Source organism: Cervus canadensis, chromosome 30 (genome assembly GCF_019320065.1).
Source record: "Cervus canadensis isolate Bull #8, Minnesota chromosome 30, ASM1932006v1, whole genome shotgun sequence".
Classification (NCBI taxonomy): Eukaryota; Metazoa; Chordata; class Mammalia; order Artiodactyla; family Cervidae; genus Cervus; species Cervus canadensis.
This window is the reverse complement of record NC_057415.1, coordinates 16,227,453-16,246,194: the sequence shown is the minus strand read 5'-3', so window position 1 is coordinate 16,246,194 and position 18,742 is coordinate 16,227,453. Positions and strand designations below refer to the sequence as shown.

Sequence of the window (18,742 nt, the reverse complement as noted above, 5' to 3'; positions counted from 1 at the left end):
CATCTATTTGCCATGAAGTGATGGGACCAGATGCCATGATCTTAGTTTTCTGAATGTTTAGCTTTAAGCCAACTTTTTCACTCTCCTCTTTCACCTTCATCAAGAGACTCTTTAGTTCTTCACTTTCTGCCATAAGGATGGTGTCATCTGCATATCTGAGGTTATTGATATTTCTCCTGGCAATCTTGATTCCAGCTTGTGCTTCCTCCCTCCCAGCGTTTCTCATGATGTACTCTGCATATAAGTTAAGTAAACAGGGTGACAATATACAGCCTTGACGTACCTCTGTACCTATTTGGAACCAGTCTATTGTTCCATGTCCAGTTCTAACTGTTGCTTCCTGATCTGCATACGGATTTCTCAAGAGGCAGGTCAGGTGGTCTGGTATTCCCATCTCTTTCAGAATTTTCCACAGTTTAATGTGATCCACACAGTCACAGGCTTTGGCATAGTCAATAAAGCAGAAATAGATATTTTTCTGGAACTCTCTCTTTTTCAATGTTCCAGCCGATTTTGGCAATTTGATCTCTGGTTCCTCTGCCTTTTTATTAGTTCTTCTATTATGTTTACTTCATCTTCAGTCATCAAGTTTTAAGTCTGAAACTGCTTTAGAAGAAAACTTCTGTCTTGTCATGGTGCATTTTTCAGAATGCCGCTTTCTTATAGTTTCTCACTCAGAGGACACTATGAACAGATCACTTGCTTCTTGGCAGTAATACAAACCATTGTAAGCTTCTGAGCACATCCTTGGTTTTCAGAGCAGCTGGGACTGGGCTCAGACTGTCCCTTCGCTTTGGTTCAAGCTCAAGGAGCCGCAGGATTAATGTGTGCGCGTTCCAACCCTTGACTCCAGAGACCTCTGTCAGTTTCTTTCTTATTTTCACTGCTTTCAAGTTTGCGTTTCCAACTTGCTTTTTCTGACCACCAAACCTCTATCCGGAGTTGAAAATGTAATTTAAAAACGCTAACACTTTGAGAATGTACCTTAAGAAGCCAACAGAATGGTGAAAAGGGCAGCTTTTTCTTTTGAGCTATGGTTAAGGATTCCGCTTTAAGGAATGCTATTTGTAATCAAGAATTTGTAAATAAAGCTTATGATGAAGTGAAATTGCATCAGGCAGGTAAACCGGATTGTGGCAGCCATGATAATTTAACACAGGCAAAGGTAAAATAAGACTGAAATTTAAGTAGACAAACTAGATTTTAAAAAGCTAGCTCTGCTGGTCTTTTTAATCTTGCCCAGAAGTGACAGGTTCCGGTTCGTTCACACCAGCAGCTGGCACCAGCCCCAAGGCCCTGGAGGCAATTATTTTACTCTGTTTCTGCCCTAGTAGCAGCCTCCCTGGTGGCTGCGTCAGTAAAGGCCTAAATGTCCCTGTGTGCACCTGCAACACAGGAGACACAGGTTTGATCCCTGGATTGGGAAGATCCCCTGGAGGAGGGCATGGCAACACACTCCAGTATTCTTTCCTGGAGAATCTCATGGACAGAGGAGCCTGGCAGGCTACAGTCCACAGGCTCGCAAAGAGCCAGAAACAACTGAAGCGACCGAGCGTGCACACAGCAGCCTCTTTGATCTCACTGAAGCAGTAGTATGTTCCTTAATAGAAATACAAGTGTATCTGTTTTCCCTGCTCACAGTATAAAAAATGTTCTATTCTTTGAAACTTCACCAATACTGCCAAGATGTAGGGTCCAAGACAAGACGATTCTGCTGATTGCTTGGGCGCTGGAGTGACAGAACCTTCGAAGAGTTTAGATATCCCCATCATTGCCCAACAAAGCACCTCCTAGTGTGAACTCAATGCTCCAGGAAAATGGGCCATATTTATCCCATGACTTTGGCTTCCCTGGCACACCACTGAGGTCTGGGGTAAGAGTGAGTTCTTACTAGAGTTGGGCAAGATGAGAGTACTTGAAGTTCTTTGAAATCTGGAATAAGAGAGTGATGTGCTTGGGTATCATTGTGATTGGTGGAAGGAGTGTGGAAGTGGCCTTTTATTACTCAAGCATTCGTGTTGGATTTCTATGTGCTTGTACGTGGAATAGTAATCAACAACAAGATGTAAACAAGGCCATTTAGGTTCTGCTTGTGACTGCCAGCAGTGTGCCATCCAACTTTGGGTTAGTCAGTTATTTTTTGTTTTATTTTTCAGAAACAGGAAGAAACCTTTGAGCAGGGGTTCTGGTCCAGGGGTTTCCACATGAGCACCTCCATCCCTCGGGGCCCTATAAACACCAGCTGGTATCTGTTGTCTGAATAAATGTATCTTGTATGTGTGCCATCATTTTTCAGATGTACACAGATGATAAGTCTTATTTTAAAAGTATGGAATGGCAGAAAGCTACTGAGAATTCAGCAGTGCTTTTAAATGTCTTTTCATTTTATTAATTCATAGATGCTAAAATCAAAACTATCATGTGAAAAGACTGATATTTTTGGTGTTAAAAGTGGTTTCCTAAAAAAAAAGAAAAAAAAAAAGTGGTTTCCTTTGCACTGAGTTAATGGAGGGTCTTTTAGTTCAGAATCTTGGTCTTAGCCAAAGGACTGTATAGGTCCTTTGCATATAGAAAACTATTATATTTCTTAGAAAATTTTAATATACTCCTTTGGGCCTAGTCATTTTATATAATAGTTACTCTCTCTGCCAACATCTGTTGGATCATAGAAAAAGCAAGAGAATTCTAGAAAAACATCTGCTTCATTGACTATCCTAAAGCCTTTCACTGTGTTGATCACAACAAACTGTGGAAAACTCTTAAAGAGATGGGAATACCAGACCACCTTATCTGTCTCCTGAGAAACCTGTATGCAGGTCAAGAAGGAACAGTTATAATTGGACATGGAACAACAGACTGGTTCCAAATGGGGAAAGGGGTACATCAAGGTTGAATATTGTCACCCTGCTCATTTAACTTCTATGCAGATTACATCATGTGAAATGCTGGGCTGCATGAATCAGAAGTGGGAATCAAGATTGCCGGGAGAAAGATCAAAAACCTCAGATATGCAGATGATACTACTCTAATGGCAGAAAGCAAAGAGGAACTAAAGAGCCTCTTGATGAAGATGAAAGAGGAGAGTGAAAAGCTGGCTTAAAACTCAACATTCAAAAAACTAAGATCATGGCATCTGGTCCCATCACTTCATGGCAAATAGATGGGGAAACAGTGAAAACAGACAGACTTTGTTTCCTTGGGCTCCAAAATCACTGTGGATGGTGACTGCAGCCATGAAAGAAAAGCTATGCTCCTTGGAAGAAAAGCTATGACAAACCTAGACAGTGTATTAGAAAGCAGAGAAATCAGTTTGGTGACAAAGGTCTGACTAGTCAAAGCTATGGTTTTTCCAGTAGTCACATATGGATGTGAGAGTTGGACCATAAAGAAGGCTGAGCGCCGAAGAACTGATGCTTTTGAACTGTGATGCTGGAGAACTCTTCAGAGTCCCTTGAACTGCAAGGAGATCAAACTAGTCAATCCTAGAGGAAATAAACCCTGAATATTCACTGGAAGAACTGATGCTGAAGCTGAAGCCCCATTACTTTGGCCACCCGATATGAAGCTAGAAAAAGACCCTGATACTGGGAAAGATTGAGGGCAGGAGGAGAAGGGGGCAACAGAGGATGAGATGGTTGGATGGCATCACCAACTCAATGAACATGAGTTTGAGTTAACTTTGGGAGATAGTGAAAGACAGGGAAGCCTGGCGTGCTGCAGTCCGTGGGATCACAAGGAGTCGGGCAGGACTTAGCGACTGAACAACAACAAAAATGCAGCCTGTCTGTCTCAGAAAGTGGCTGTTCCTGTATCAGAGGCCATCTGGCATTTAGGAGAACTGCTGCTAATTCGGATTCCCCCCGGAGGCTGGAGACAGGGACTCCTGCCCTCACTCAGCCCAGCTGGTGGGTGAGTGTCCTAGTGGCCCACATTCATGGTAGATGGACATTGGCCAAGGTGGTTTCACTAAAATTTGGAATGAAGAAAACATTGCACGTTTGGAATCCTGGATTAGGAAATTTTAAGCAAAACTGGAACATAAAGAACGTCCATGGTTGTCTTGGGTATAATGCTGTGCTCCAGTTTAGGAAGCTTTTCTGTGTTCTGGAAACTGGGTTGGGCCCCTCCCAGGAGTTGTGATTTCTGTTATTTTATTAGACTCTTAGCTCCTCTAGGGCAAATGCTGTGGCTTATATGCTCTTACTACCTAGGCCCAGAAAAGCAGGCAACAAACAACATCGGGTTGATTTTTTAATCTTTTTATTATGCACGCTTTGGATTATTTATAGCTGCCTGGGACTATAAATTAATGTTGAATTTATTAAAACTGTAAAAAAACCTTGGATTTTCTAAGCCAGTTTATAAATACTCTTGCTTTATTTATAAAATTAGTAATTTTTGTATTAATATAAGAATACTTTCATTATTTGGTTAATGGTTTAAGTCAAGTGGTTGAAATCTCCTAAACAACTTACTGTAAATCAGTCTCATAACTTAGTGAATTAAAAAAAAATTAAACATCTTAAATGGGATTTACAAATGTAATTTACCTGATTTTTTTCTAACAATTCCAAGGTCATAAGACCCTAGAGAAGCTGATGGGCCAGGTTGTTTTAAAACCTAGAAACTCTTTGAAATCTAGTAAACCAAACTTGACAATGTGGTAAATCACCTTCTCTTAAACATCAGAATACTGTGTGTAGGCTTAGATTTTCGTATTCTTTTCAAGTGAAAATTGACAATTTAACATAGATTTCAGATTTCAGATACAGACAACAAAAGTCAAGATGTTAGATTCTCTCACTTGTCAAATTGTTGTAATTACCTTAATAACAAAGACATACATTATTCTGAAGATTACAAAATTTATTTGTAATTGAGTTTATTCCTTAACTTAGTATAAAAACTTAATGTATATTATCTCTAATATTTTTTCTCTGTCATCCTTGGTAATGAACATATTCAGGCTAAAAACAGTTATTGTGTTGCATATTAGTGATCTAGATTCTGTTGTTAACAATCAGAAATTTGGACCTGGACCTGAAACTAGTAGGTACATTGCCCCAGAGGGAGTCTCCCTAATGCCTGGGGCCTGAGCCCTTTCTTAGAGTACAGTTCCCAAGCTAGGATTTAGCTTTAAAATCCAATACATCTTATGTCCTCTGTATCTTTCCAGTTTCATTCTCAACCAGTTTTAATGGTAACCTCTTTCAACATTTAATCATCTGATTCCAGTGGATGAAATTTTGCACCCTACTTAGGTTACACCTAATTTTCTTTACTACTTGAATGAAATGAATGTATTTCTTTACTTTTGATTGGATTCTTCTTTCTTTTCTGTGTATGTGTATATATATTTTCTTCTCTGATGCCTGGTCATGATTCTGTAGTTATTTTGTTGACCAGTGTTGGACATACTGGTCAATGCTGAATACCTGTTGAATTAACTTTGGTAGTAGGGTACAGGAGTATTATAGGCATATGGAACCCATTATTTAAATCTTCTTAGTCCAAAGCTAGCAATCGTTCAGTAGCTTTCTCTGCTAACACCAGTGTTTCTCAGAACTAGCTGCATGTTAGAATCATCTACAGATCTTTGATATGGCACATGTCTAGGGCCCCACCTCAAACCAGATGGAGACTGTCAGGCATCATGGTGTTACAAGTGCATCAGGTGATTCTGATCCGCAGAGAGGATTGAAAGCTGTTAACTGAAAGAGTTCAGATCATTTAAAAAATCTTATTGTCTTTACGCCCTTTTTGTGGAAACACTGATGGGAAATGCACAGATAAAATGAAAAGGACACGTAAGGTAGAAAGTTTGGATAATGCATGACTAGACCATTTTCCTGTAAAAAGTTGAAGTTAGTAAGGAGATGTTTTAAGATGTAGGTTTTAAAATCTTCATCGTATGTTTTTCTTTTTTATTTGTTTAAAACAGCTGTGTTTAAATGCTTGCTGACTCTTCACTCAGGTGTTTGCTTCCTTGCCGCAGGTTTCTGTTGATGTACTCCACAGTTTTGTGTAGCTATTACAATTCAGCCCTGACGACGGCAGTGGTTGGAGCCATCAAGGTAAGTGGTTGAAGCCTTGAAATACGCACCCGAATTGGGGAATTGACTGTTTAATTTTATTGTTGTTATTATCCGTGGTAGGTGGTTGGAGCCATCAAGGTAAGTGGTTGAAGCCTTGAAATACACACCCGAATTGGGAAATTGACTGTTTAATTTTATTGCTGTTATTATCCGTGGTATAGTAAGAATGGAGGCTTGTGATATTTTCAGCTATGCCTGGGTAATCCCTTCTTACATTTTCTAATCTTTTAATCCACAAGACAGAGGGAAGACCTGCTAATTTATAGGTTGTTGTTCTGTTACTCAGTTGTGTCCGACTCTTTGCAACACCATGGACTGCAGCACGCCAGGCTGCCCTGTCCTTCACTATCTCCTGGAGTTTGCTCAAACTCATGTCCGTTGAGTTGATGATGCTATCCAACCATCTCATCCTCTGTAACTTTTAAACTGGGGATGGAAGGAAGGGATGGTCTGGGAAAACCAAGTAAAATAGCTGAAAAAATTACAAATTTCTGTGACAAGATACAGTGTGATCTACATTTTGATTTTCTGGGAAAATATTGCTGACGAAGGGAGTCCTTATAAAGAACTGTTTTCAGTCTAGACCTGTATAAGGTGATTAACTCTGGGATTGGTGTATATGCCGTGTGTGTGTGTGGATATAGCATTTGCGTACACACACTAATGAATTGGAGGGTGAGGCATTCTAAATTCTGTCCTGCAGTTGCTTTGTGTTTCTATTCACATGAGCTTCTATGACGAATGAGTGCTTCATCAGTAGACTTATCTTTTGGCTCCCCAAAGACCTTTGACAATATACTGGACAGAGTACTGCTTAGAATTTGTCAGCTGTCTTAATCAGTTTACGTTTAGGACTAATATGATTAAAATTCCCCACCCAGTGATGATAAAGAGATGAGATCTGAAAAGCTGATTACAACCCAACTCTTACATCTTTTTTCTGGTATAGTATGTGGAAGAAGGTTATGGATGATGCAGTTCTGTGATTATAGTGCTACAGTTGACTTCATTTTCTTTATAGAGCCATATGTTATAGTTTTTATTCACATATTCAATATTCCATGAATCCCTGCTATATGCAAATCCTTTTGAAAAGTAACTAAAATATTTCGTCTCAGATTTCACCATATGTATGTATTTCCCCCCCAAATCCTTTACTTCTAAGATCACTAATGCTCTCTTTTTGCAGAATGTATCCGTGGCCTACATTGGAATGTTAGTAGGTGGAGACTACATTTTCTCTGTGTTAAACTTTGTAGGGTTAAATATTTGGTAAGTGGGATTTTTAAATGAATTCATCTTAGTAACATGAATTTTAAAAGCCTGATTAATATGTTATAAGTGAAAGAGCAGGAGGTATTTTGATGTTACAATTCCTAGGATAAATTTTACTTGAAATATTCAGTTCATCTTTTTTTATGACATACTTGCTCATGTGGTTAATGGGGATGTGTGTAATGAAAATTCAGAGTTGAGATCTGAATTTAATTCATGTGTCCTCCTCACAGATAAGACCCTACATTGTGGTCTTCCTTTTGTGAATGGGCCTCACTAAATCTGTGCTCCATCAAAGCACATGTGTTAAAGATGTTGGGAGGAGTGATTAAGATACTTTTGAAAGGCATTTTGGGGTCTCAGAGGTAGGACACCATTTTAGGATAATAGTATATTGTTTATTCCAATAATAAGTGAAAGTGAAGTTGCTCAGTTGTGTGCGACTCTTTGCGACCCTATGGACCGTAGCCCACCAGGCTCCTCCATCCATGGAATTTTCTAGGCAAGAGTACTGGAGTGGGTTGCCATTTCCTTCTCCAAGGGATCTTCCCAACCCAGAAATCAAACCTGGGTCTCCCGCATTGTGGGTAGGCGCTTTACCGTCTGAGCCACCAGGGAATCCCCATTCCAATAATAACCAGGTGTTTATTTCTCTCCAAGTTTATGTATTAGATTTGATCTGCTCTTTTTCTGCTGCCAAAGATTTGTAAATAAGAGGGCTAATTCTCATCAATTAATCCACATATTTGAGGAAGTAAAACAGGGGGTTCGATAATTTCCTTCACATTCGGCTGACTGCATTGTAAATCAACTATACTTCAACAAAATTTGAAAAAAGAAATAAGTAGCCAAAGTATAAAAAAATTAGGCTGATTATATTTATCAAGAGTATAACTGTTGATGGTACCACCTATGGAATTTATTTTTACTGTTTTTTTCTTCTTTCAGCATGGCAGGAGGCTTGAGATATTCCTTCTTAACTCTAGGCAGCCAATTAAAACCTAAACAACCTGTGGATGAAGAAAACATCTCTCAAGATTTGAAGGTCTAGAACCTGGGGCACAATTGCAGACTGGCTTGCAGACTGTGGGGAGGGGGGAATATTCCCAGCTGTTTTGGCTGTGGCACTCGCCCCTCTGGTTAAGGCACAACAGGAATGTCTGCAAGATGCAAAGTGAATCTACCTCATGTGCTGCAGAAGGAGCCGTCATCAACCCTGAGAAACCTACGCGGGCAAAGCCTTACCAGCTGAAAGTGAATCTTTTCAAACAACTGGTGAAAGGGGTCATTTCCAAGGCACTTGCAGGGCCCACACACCTGTGTGCCCTCCCAGGTATCCAAAGAGCTTCAGAGGCGGTAAAAGGCCAATGCTGTTGAGGGTGCTTCTCAGCACCTTGGCCTTAATTTCAAAGGTCCCAGCCAAAGCAAAGTGCCAGTGAGAACATATTTTTGGTTTAAGCAGACATGTCTTCATTTTAGTAAAGTCAACCACTTAACTGCCAGTAAAGTTGTTAGCTTTGATTTGATCTTATATGTTGGTATCTTCACAATCATCAAAGTAAAATAAAAAATAATTTATATGCATGCCTCATACTGGTATGTTATTGTAGGCAGGCAGTAAACAGTAAGTCATTTTATTCAGGCTGCCTTGAAGGGTAATGAATGACTCATGTTGGGAAAAATTACAAAATAACTCAATGGAAAAAACAATACTCAGTATGCACTGTCAACATTTAAGTAGGTTATATTTCTCTCCTCTTCTTCCAGGTTTGTTCAGGGGACTCTGAAATTCAGATCACGTCAATTTTAACCAAGGTATATTTTTTTTCCTGGGTTTGCCTGACTTCCCAGACCAATGGTGTGTGGGAAGGAACCTCGGATTGGATGATAGTTCTTATCATCTCCTCCCAGGTGTCTCAGAGGTAAAGAATTCACCTGCCAATGCAGAAGGCACAGGAGATGTGGGTTCGATCCCTGGGTTAGAAGGATCCTCTGAGGAGGAAATGGCAACCCACTCCAGTGTTCCTGCCTGTGAAATCGCATGGACAGAGGAGCCTGGTGGGCTGCAGTCCATTGGGTTGAAGTCTGACATGACTGAGCATGCATGCACAGCACGGCACCATTTAGCAATGGACTGTCCTCACAGGGGCTGTGCTGCAAGATAAGGCCCCACTCTGGGAATCAGGGGCCTTTCTCTTCACTGGGTCTTGTCTTCACTTCAGGGGTCTTGTCTTCACTGCTAACTCACTGAGAGCTCCACAAGTCACCCTGCCATGGTTACCTCCATTATTTAATCTGTAAAATGGAACTATATTCCTAAATCCCTGCCAGCTCTGACTTTCTAAGTTTATAGAAGCTGAACCAGACGGACAGGACAGCAAACCAGAGGGACAGGGCAGCAAATGAAGGAATGATTGTGTTGACATGTTTCAATTCACTTTAAAAAAATTAATTGTAAAATACACATAACATACAATTATCAGCTGAACCATTTCTAAGTGTACAGTTTAGTCGTGTTAAGTATATTCACAGTGCTGTGTAGCCAATCTCCATAACCTTCTCATCTTGCAAAACCAAAATTCTATACCCATTAGACAATAACTCCCCATTCCTCCGTTTCCCCAGTCCTTGGCAACCCGCATTCTCTTTTCTGTCTCTATGAATTTGACTACTCTAGATACCTCATAATGGAGAAGGCAATGGCAGCCCACTCCAGTACTCTTGCCTGGAAAATCCCATGGACGGAGGAGCCTGGTAGGCTGCAGTCCATGGGGTCGCGAAGAGTCGGACACAACTGAAGTGACTTAGCAGCGGCAGCAGATACCTCATAAAAGTAGAATCACACAGTATTTCTCTCTCAGCTGGCTTATTTCACTTAGGATAATGTCCTCAAGGTTCATCCATGTTGCAGCATATGTCAGAATTTCCATTCTTCTTAAGACTGAATAATGTTCCATCATATGGATACACCACATTTTGTTTATCTGTTCATCTGTCAGTGGACTCTTGGGCTGCTCCTACCTCTTGGCTATTTTGTATAATGCTGCTATTAACGTGGGTGTACAAATATTTCTTTGAGACCCTGCATTCAGTTGTTTTGGATGGTAAAAGGAAACCTCTTTCCTCTACACATAAAACACATCTGACACCAAATGTGTGGGGACTTTCCCTCACATGAAGCAATTCTTCAACTCTCCGGATGCCAACTAGGGGTCCTACAGTTAAATTCTGACTCCACCCAGAGTTAGCACAGACCCCACAGGTTAAGGGCCAAGTCCCCCAAGATTCCCCCTACTTCAGATGCCAGTGCCAAGTCCCAGGTTGTAACTAGTGCTTCTGATCAACTGACCTTGAAGCTGGAGTCTTCATACCCGCTTCCTTGGGTTCAGTAATTTGCTGGAATGGCTCGCAGAGCTCAGGGAATTGTTTTATTCTCTACTACCAGTTTATTATAAAGCATTTGACCCAAGAATAGCCAAAGGGAGGAAGTACTTAGGACAAGGTATATTGGAAATGGTTTGGAGCTTTCCTAACCCATCCTGGCACATCAGTGTTCATCAGCTGAAAGCTCTCCAAACCTTATCATTTTTCACAGTAACACAGGGACCGCAGATACCATTTTGTATTCCCTCCAACAGTGGGGGGCGGGGGGGGGGGTCCTATTTATCCACATGCTCACTTGTTATTTCCTTTTTTTGGTAACAGTAGTAGGAGGTGGTGGTGGTTTAGTCACTAAGTTGTGTCTGACTCTTGTGAACCCGTGGACTATAGCCTGCCAGGCTCCTCTGTTCAATGGGCGTGCAGTGATATCTCATTGTAGTTTTGATTTGCATTTCACTGGTGATTAGTGATGTTGAGTGTCTTCTTGTGTGCTTGTTGGCCATTTGTACATATTCTTTGGAGAAAGGTCTGTTCAAATCCTTTGCCCATTTTGAATTGGGTTGTTTGGGTTTTGTTTTTGTTTTCGAATTATAGCAGTTCCTTTCTGTTTCAGTTTACTTTTAAAAGGCTTCTAGAATATTACCTTGGGGCTCCCAAACTGTGTAATAACCCTTTCTTGCATCATCATCAAACGAAATCCAGGGACCAAAAGTGCTAAGACTTGAAAAATGTAAACTTCAACTAATTTTTTTTTTTTATCAATGTCAAGCTAAAACAAGATTTGTTTTCTTCCAAAATTGTTTTTTCTAATTTTCATTTTTAAAATTCTTAAAGGAAGATGCGTTTGTGTTTTTCTAAAGTCTTACTATGGTTGGTCTTTTGTTTCAATAGCCAGGATGCCTCGGGATGGGCTCCTTTTATTTATTTATTTAATTGAAGGATAATTGCTTTACAGAATTTTGTTTCTTCTGTCAAACATCAAAATGAATCAGCCATAGGTATACATATTCTCCTTCCTCTTGAACATCCCTCCTGGAATGGGGTTCTTATTTAAATATTTTTCTTTTGCAATCACCTCAAATACTTGGTCTTACATGACCGCCCCGCTCCCCCTTTTTTTCACGTGTGGCAAGATTTCTTCCCCTTGTTTCCATATGTGGCCAGCAGAGGGCACCCTAAGAGCAGTCCCGCAGTCCCGTGTGATGTGTTACTAGCTTCCGCCTGTCCTACTCTGCGTGATCGCATGGACTGTGGCCCGCCAGGCTCCTCTGTCCATGGAATTCTCCAGGCAAGAATACTGCAGTGGGTTGCCATTTCCTTCTCCAGGAGATATTCCTGACCCAGGGATTGAACCCGGGTCTTCGGCAATGCAGGCAGATTTTTGTAGCTGGGTTGAAACTTGCAATGTTTGCTCTCCTCTACAGAACTAGAGTGGGGTTAATGGGAATGCCAGTCTGGGTTTTGAATTAAGTTTAGCTGAGAATGCTGGATGCAGAGAGGTGGTACAAAAGGAACCCATGAACTTCAATGTGGCTGAAGAAGAAATGTAGCCCAGTGCCCCAGGTCTCCAGATTTCTTTTTTCTTAAAAAAAAAAAAAAGTAATAAAAACCATTCTGGTGGAACAAGGAAAATTAGTTTAATATACTCGCTACTTTGCTTACTTCTGGCTATTTTACTGCTAATAGCAGTGACATTTGTTGACTTGTACTTTTTCCTGTTGTTTTAGTATTTTTAAAATATATTCCATATATAAGTAAAAGTACAGGGGCATTAGAAGTTAGTGAAAACTGAGTTTGCCTAAAGAATAAAACCTAGTTTAGAGAAGAGTTATATATTATATGTGTATAATTATTATTATATGTTTATATATTTTACATATTATTTTTATTTATATATATTTTCTGTACTCTCAGGAAAATGGCAAAGGTACATATGTCAATACTTTCAGAGATTTTAGTGAGTTTTTTCCTTTTGCATGATCACTTCAACTTTTCAGTCTTGTTGAGTCATGTTTATGACTTGTGAGTAATTTCTGTTTTCTGGGAATGGGTATGTGTACTTGTGTGTATATTTTGAGGACTGGGATTTGTCAAGGGTCAGTGTCTTAGCTGATCAGTAGCTGCCACTCTGTGCTTTGGGAAACTGAGGGTGCCTAGCAACTCAGGATATCTAAGTTCCCTTTCTGTCACTAGATACTGAAGCATGTGGAAAAACAAAACATGTCTCTTTAGGATGAAGCCATTCCTGGGGACTCCCAGGGTCAGGGAATGCCATCTGTGTGTTTCTGATTCTCACCTCCATTCCAGGCTGAGGTCTCCCATGATAAGCCTCAGAACCTTTTCTCTGCAATGTGTGGTTCCTGGATCAGAATATCAGCATTACCTGGGGCTTGTTAGAAATGCAGACTGTTGGGTGCACACACACACTGAATAGGAATCTGCATTTTCACCCTGGTAATCTGAGGAGCACTACCCCAGACTTTTGGTCCAGATCATATTTTCAGTACCAAGGGTTCATAACCTGAGGTTCACAGAATTTAGAGGTCTGGTGTACTTGAATGGAGAAAGAAAACATCTTCATTTTCTCTAATGAAAATGTAGCATTTCTTTTCATTTGAATGTAGACCACAGTTAATACTGGCTGTACCTGTGACTTAATTATCAATAGAAGTTGAAATATTTTCGTATCACCTTAGAGTTTTTGTAGAAAATCATTGGTGCATTGCTCAGTATTCTTATAGTTATTAGTCCCTCCACTAGTTCTTATTGTTTAATATGTTCATAAAGAAGAATATATCAGATTTAGATGTATTTTTATATGTATTCATATGTATTTAATGTGATAGTATATCATATTTAGAAAATATTGCTGTAACTTTATGACAGTTGGTTTTCATTATAATTTTATGCATTTTATTTCATGCATTTAAAAACATTATTTGGAGAAGGAGGCTGTAGCCATCCATAGACTGCCATTGTAGTTCATGGCACTGAATAAAGTAAGGACCCCTGCTTTAGAGGAAAAGAAAAAATTCAAGATTAATATGTTTTCTCAAGAAGTTGTCCCATTTTTGGCTTCAGGAGGGTTGCTCCTGGATGAGCCCAGGGGTAATTTTTATATCTGCTCCCTGGTGGGAAGGCATCTTCCTCCAGCCAGTGTGGTCAGCGGGCTGCAGCCAGGGGGAGAGAGAGGGCCAAAGGGAAAGGAGGGGAGGAAAAGGGGGGAGAAGGTAGGGAAGGGAGAGACCAGGACACAGGACAGCTCGGCTTCGCTGCCACATCCTTCTCATTCACAGCTCAGATCAGAGGTCTGCCTCGTAATTCTGTCACAGTTCTTGAACCTTGTTCTTCAAACTCTGCTTACCCGAAGTGTGACATTCCGTCTAGGTGGGACAGCAGTGTGAGGATGCTCTGTGGGCCCACTCTCCACTGATACAAGGGGAAGTAGAGAAGACTGTAAAACCATTTAAGGTCCCTGGAAATTGTCCTAAGGGAGATTAGAGATTGCATTATTTAGTCTTGGTTCAATTCAGTTCAGTCACTCAGTTGTGTCTGACTCTTCGAGACCCAATAGACTGCAGCACGCCAGGCTTCCCTGTCCATCACCAATTGCCAGAGCTTGCTCAAACTCATGTCCATCGAGTCAGTGATGTGATCCAACCATCTCATTCTCTGTCGTCCCCTTCTCTGGCCTTCAGTCTTTCACAGCATCAGGGTCTTTTCCAATGAGTTCTTTGCATCAGGTGGCCACAGTATTGGAGTTTCAGCTTCAGCATCAGTCCTTCCAATGACTATTTAGGACTGATTTCCTTTAGAATTATATAGTCTATGCTTCATTAAAATGCTTTTTGAGTTTGTGGCTTTATTTTCTAGCTCTGTCATTCAAATAACATTTTTTTAAATAAAAATTGAGAAATTTCACATTAGAAACTGGATTTCTTGCAATAGTTGAAAAAAAAATCACAACTTGCCAGGTGGGCCAGAATCTCCACAGGGTAACAGTCAGCTGGAGCTGAGGTCGGGGGGTAGTTGTTATTTTGTCATGTTCTCCACCATTTTCTGTGTCTCCAATCATGAGACTGAGTGTCTACTTTTCATTAGTGCGCTTGTAGTGTTGTTTTCCTTAAAACAAAGTCGAGGGACTTTTATGATGGTCCAGTGGCTAAGACTCTGAGCTCCCAATGCAGGGGGCCCAGGTTCAATTCCTGGTTTGGGAACTATTGATAGATCTCGTATGTCACACCTAGAGATCTGCCACAGCCAAATAAATAAAAGTAAATTTTAAAAAACCCCAAACAACAGAGTTGAGAGGATAGGAGGGAAATAAAAGCTGAATCAAGAGAGCCAAAGGTTCAAGAGTATATTTGTGGAAATAGAAATTAGACCTACTATGTGCTTGTTTTGAAACAATATAGATTAAGGTGCCTGGCCTACTTCATTAATTTATATTACTTGTCTGCCTTGGGGCTTCCCAGGTGGTGCTAGTGGTAAAGAACCTACCTGCCAATATAGACGATATGAGACATGGGTTTGATCCCTGGATTGGGAAGATCTCCTGGAGGAGGGCATGGCAACCCACTCCAGTATTCTTGCCTGGAGAATCCCATGGACAGAAGAGCCTGGCGGGCTACAGTCCATAGTGCTGTAGAGTTGGACATGACTAAAGGGACTTAACATGTACACTAATCTGCCTTGATTGTAGGCATTTCAGTTTCTGATTCCAGTTTCAAAGACCCATTTCTCAAACTATTCTGTCTCCATCCTATGTAGAGTTACTAGACATGTATCATAAGGACACTTTTTTGTTATCATTTATTGAATTTGGGCTTCCCTGGTGGCAGTGGTAAAGAATCTGCCTGCAGAAATGGAGACCTGGGTTCGATCCCTGGGTCGGGAAGATCACCTGGAGGAAGAAATGGCAACCCCTCCAGTATTCTTTCCTGGTAAATCCCATGGACAGAGGAGCCTTGGTGGGCTGCAGTCCATGGGGTCGCAGAGAGTTGGAAATGACTAAGCATGCAATGTATTTACAGACAAACAATATATTGGTGGTTGCCAAAGGGGTGAGGCAGCAGTGGGTGAACTGGATGTAGGGTGATCAGGTCAAAAGGTGAAAACATCTAGCTATAAATAAGTTATGGGGATATAATACACAGCCTGGTGACTATAGTTAATAATACTGTATTGCATATTTGAAAGTTGCTAAGAGAGTAGATCTCATCATAAATATTTTTTTAAAATTTTGTAACATGTATGGTGATGGATATTAACTAGACTTACAGTGGTGATTATTTTGCAACATGTACAAATATTAAACCATTATGTTGTATACCTGAAACTAATATAATGTCATATGGCAATTATACCTCAATAAAAAACTCAAACATTTAAAAAATTTGCTGATATAAGCATACTTAGTGATGACTTTCCAGCTTATACAGTTGTTTTTAAAATAAAAAATGTATAATAAAAATTTTAAAAGAAAAGTATTTAAAAGATTTATATTGGAGTTAATATTTATTGCTATAATAATATAATTCATTCAGTTGCATTTCTTCAGTGGGAAGAAAACAGTAGCTAACAGACTGGAAAAAATAACATGTCTCCACACAGAAGAATTTTCAAATGCATTGAGGTACTCTTGTGAATAGTACAGTGCAAATTTATTTTAAATCTTTTCTGGATTCATATTCAGATATTGACAGATAATTTCTCAGTCTATTAAACAGCACTGAATATATCTTTTGATGTTGAAAAGTAAAGGTAGAAGAATTCCCTGGTTGTTCAGTGGTTAGGACTCCATGCTTTCACTGCAAGGGGCTCAGGATCAATCCCTGGTCAGGGAACTAAGGTCCTATATGCCACGTGGTGAGACAAAATAAAAAAAGTAAAGGTGGGATCTTTGGTTTAAAAGCAAGCACACAAGTGAATTACTACATACTTCCATTTCTGGCGCTTCCAGGGTGGCTCAGAGGGTAAAGCGTCTGCCTGCAATGTGGGAGACTAGGGTTTGATTCCTGGGTCTGGAAGATCCCCTGGAGAAGGAAATGGCAACCCACTCCAGTATTCTTGCCTGGAGAATCCCGTGGACAGAGGAGCCTGGTGGGCTACAGTCCATAGTCACAAAGAATCGGGCATGACTAGGAGACTTCACTTTCACTTTGCATTTCTGGTAATATGGAATGCTAAGTTATCCACTCTTTAGAAAATAAGATAAAATTTGTTTAAAATTAAGATATAGGGACTTTCCTGGCAGAGACTCCATGCTCCCAATGCAGGGACCGAGGTTTGATCCTGCTGGATCACAGAGAAAGCAAGGGAGTTAAAAAGATCTGCTTCACTGACTATGCTAAAGCCTTTGACTGTGTGGATCACTACAAACTGTGGAATATTCTTAATGAGATGGAAATACCAGACCACATTACCTGCCTCCGGAGAAACCTGTATGCAGGACAAGAGGCAACAGTTAGAACTGTACATGGAACAACCAGCTGGTTAAAAATTGGGAAGGAGTACATCAAGAATGTATATTGTCACCCTACTTGTTTAACTTCTATGCAGAGTGCATCATGCAAAATGCCAGGCTGGGTGAATCACAAGCTGGAATCAAGATTGCCAGGAGAAATATCAACAACCTCAGATATGCAGATGATACCACTTTAATGGCAGAAAGTGAAGATGAACTAAACAGCCTCTTGAAGAAGGTGAAAGAAGAAAGTGGAAAAAGCTGGCTTAAAACTCAACATTCAAAAATAAAGATCATGGCATCCGGCCCTATCACTTCATGGCAAATAGATGGGGAAAATGTGGAAACAGTGTCAGATTTCATTTTCTTGGGCTCTAAAATCACTGTGGATGGTCACTGCAGCCATAAAATTAAAAGGCACTTGCTCCTTGGAAGAACAGTTATGACAGACTTAGTGCATGAAAAAGCAGAGACATCACTTTGCTAAGTTCTGTATAGTCAAAGCTATGGTTTTTCCAGTAGTCATGTACAGATACGAGAATTGGGCTGTAAAGAAGGCTGAATACTAAAGAATTGATGCTTTTGAACTGTGGGGCTGGAGAAGACTCTTGAGAGTCCCTTGGACTGCAAGGAGATCAAACCAGTCAATCCTAAAGGAAATCAACCCTGAATATTCATTGGAAGGACTGATGCTGAAGCTGAAGCTCCAATCCTTTGGCCACTTGATGAGAAGAGCTGACTCGTAGGAATAGACCCTGATACTGGGAAAGATGGAGGGCAAGAGGAGAAGGGGGCAACAGAGGATGAGATGGTTGGATGGCATCACAGATTCAATGGACATGAGTTTGAGAAAACTCAGGGAGATAGTGAAGGACAGGGAAGCCTGGCATGCTGCAGTTCATGGGGTTGCAAAGAGCCGGACATGACTTAGCAACTGAACAATGAACAGCAGGGGACTGGATCCCACATACCCTACCTAAAGATCCTGCATGTCATAACTGAGACCCTGCACAGCCAAACAAAGAAAAATTTAAAAAAAATCTGAAGTGTAATTTACTTTAATAAATTACACAGACCTTAAGTGTATAATACATGAGTTTTGATAAAGGCATACTTTCATAAACAGACATACTTATCAAAATATAGAACATCCTCATCACCATAGAAAGGGTTCATTATTACCCACCCAGTCAATCCTGCATGTCTACCAAGAAATCAGTGTTTCTGATTTATTTTACTGAAGATTAGGTTTTGCCCTAAAATGGCAATAGATGGGGAAAGAGTGGCTGACTTTATTTTTCTGGGCTCCAAAATCACTGCAGATGGTGATTGCAGCATGAAATTAAAAGACGCTTACTCCTTGGAAGGAAAGTTATGACCAACCTAGACAGCATATTAAAAAGCAGAGACATTACTTTGCCAACAAAGGTCCGTCTAGTCAAGGCTATGGTTTTTTCCAGTGGTCATGTATGGATATGAGAGTTGCACTATAAAGAAAGCCGAACACCAAAGAATTGATGCTTTT

At 40.3% G+C, this 18,742-nt stretch overlaps 1 protein-coding gene across 4 annotated transcripts in view; it reads left to right on the top strand.

The window, feature by feature from the left end:
- The window catches only part of SLC35D2 (solute carrier family 35 member D2), a 53,100-nt gene extending 44,150 nt beyond the window's left edge, over window positions 1–8,950 (top strand). For 3 of the 4 annotated variants that reach the window (XM_043453429.1, XM_043453428.1, XM_043453432.1), the window contains 3 exons: window positions 5,996–6,074; window positions 7,285–7,367; window positions 8,319–8,950. In XM_043453429.1, the coding sequence (XP_043309364.1) occupies window positions 5,996–6,074; window positions 7,285–7,367; window positions 8,319–8,421 (265 nt within the window). In that variant the 3' untranslated portion in view covers window positions 8,422–8,950. The remainder of the gene's footprint in view (window positions 1–5,995; window positions 6,075–7,284; window positions 7,368–8,318) is intronic. The other variant, XM_043453430.1, reaches the window with a different exon arrangement.
- Window positions 8,951–18,742: the final 9,792 nt, after the last annotated feature.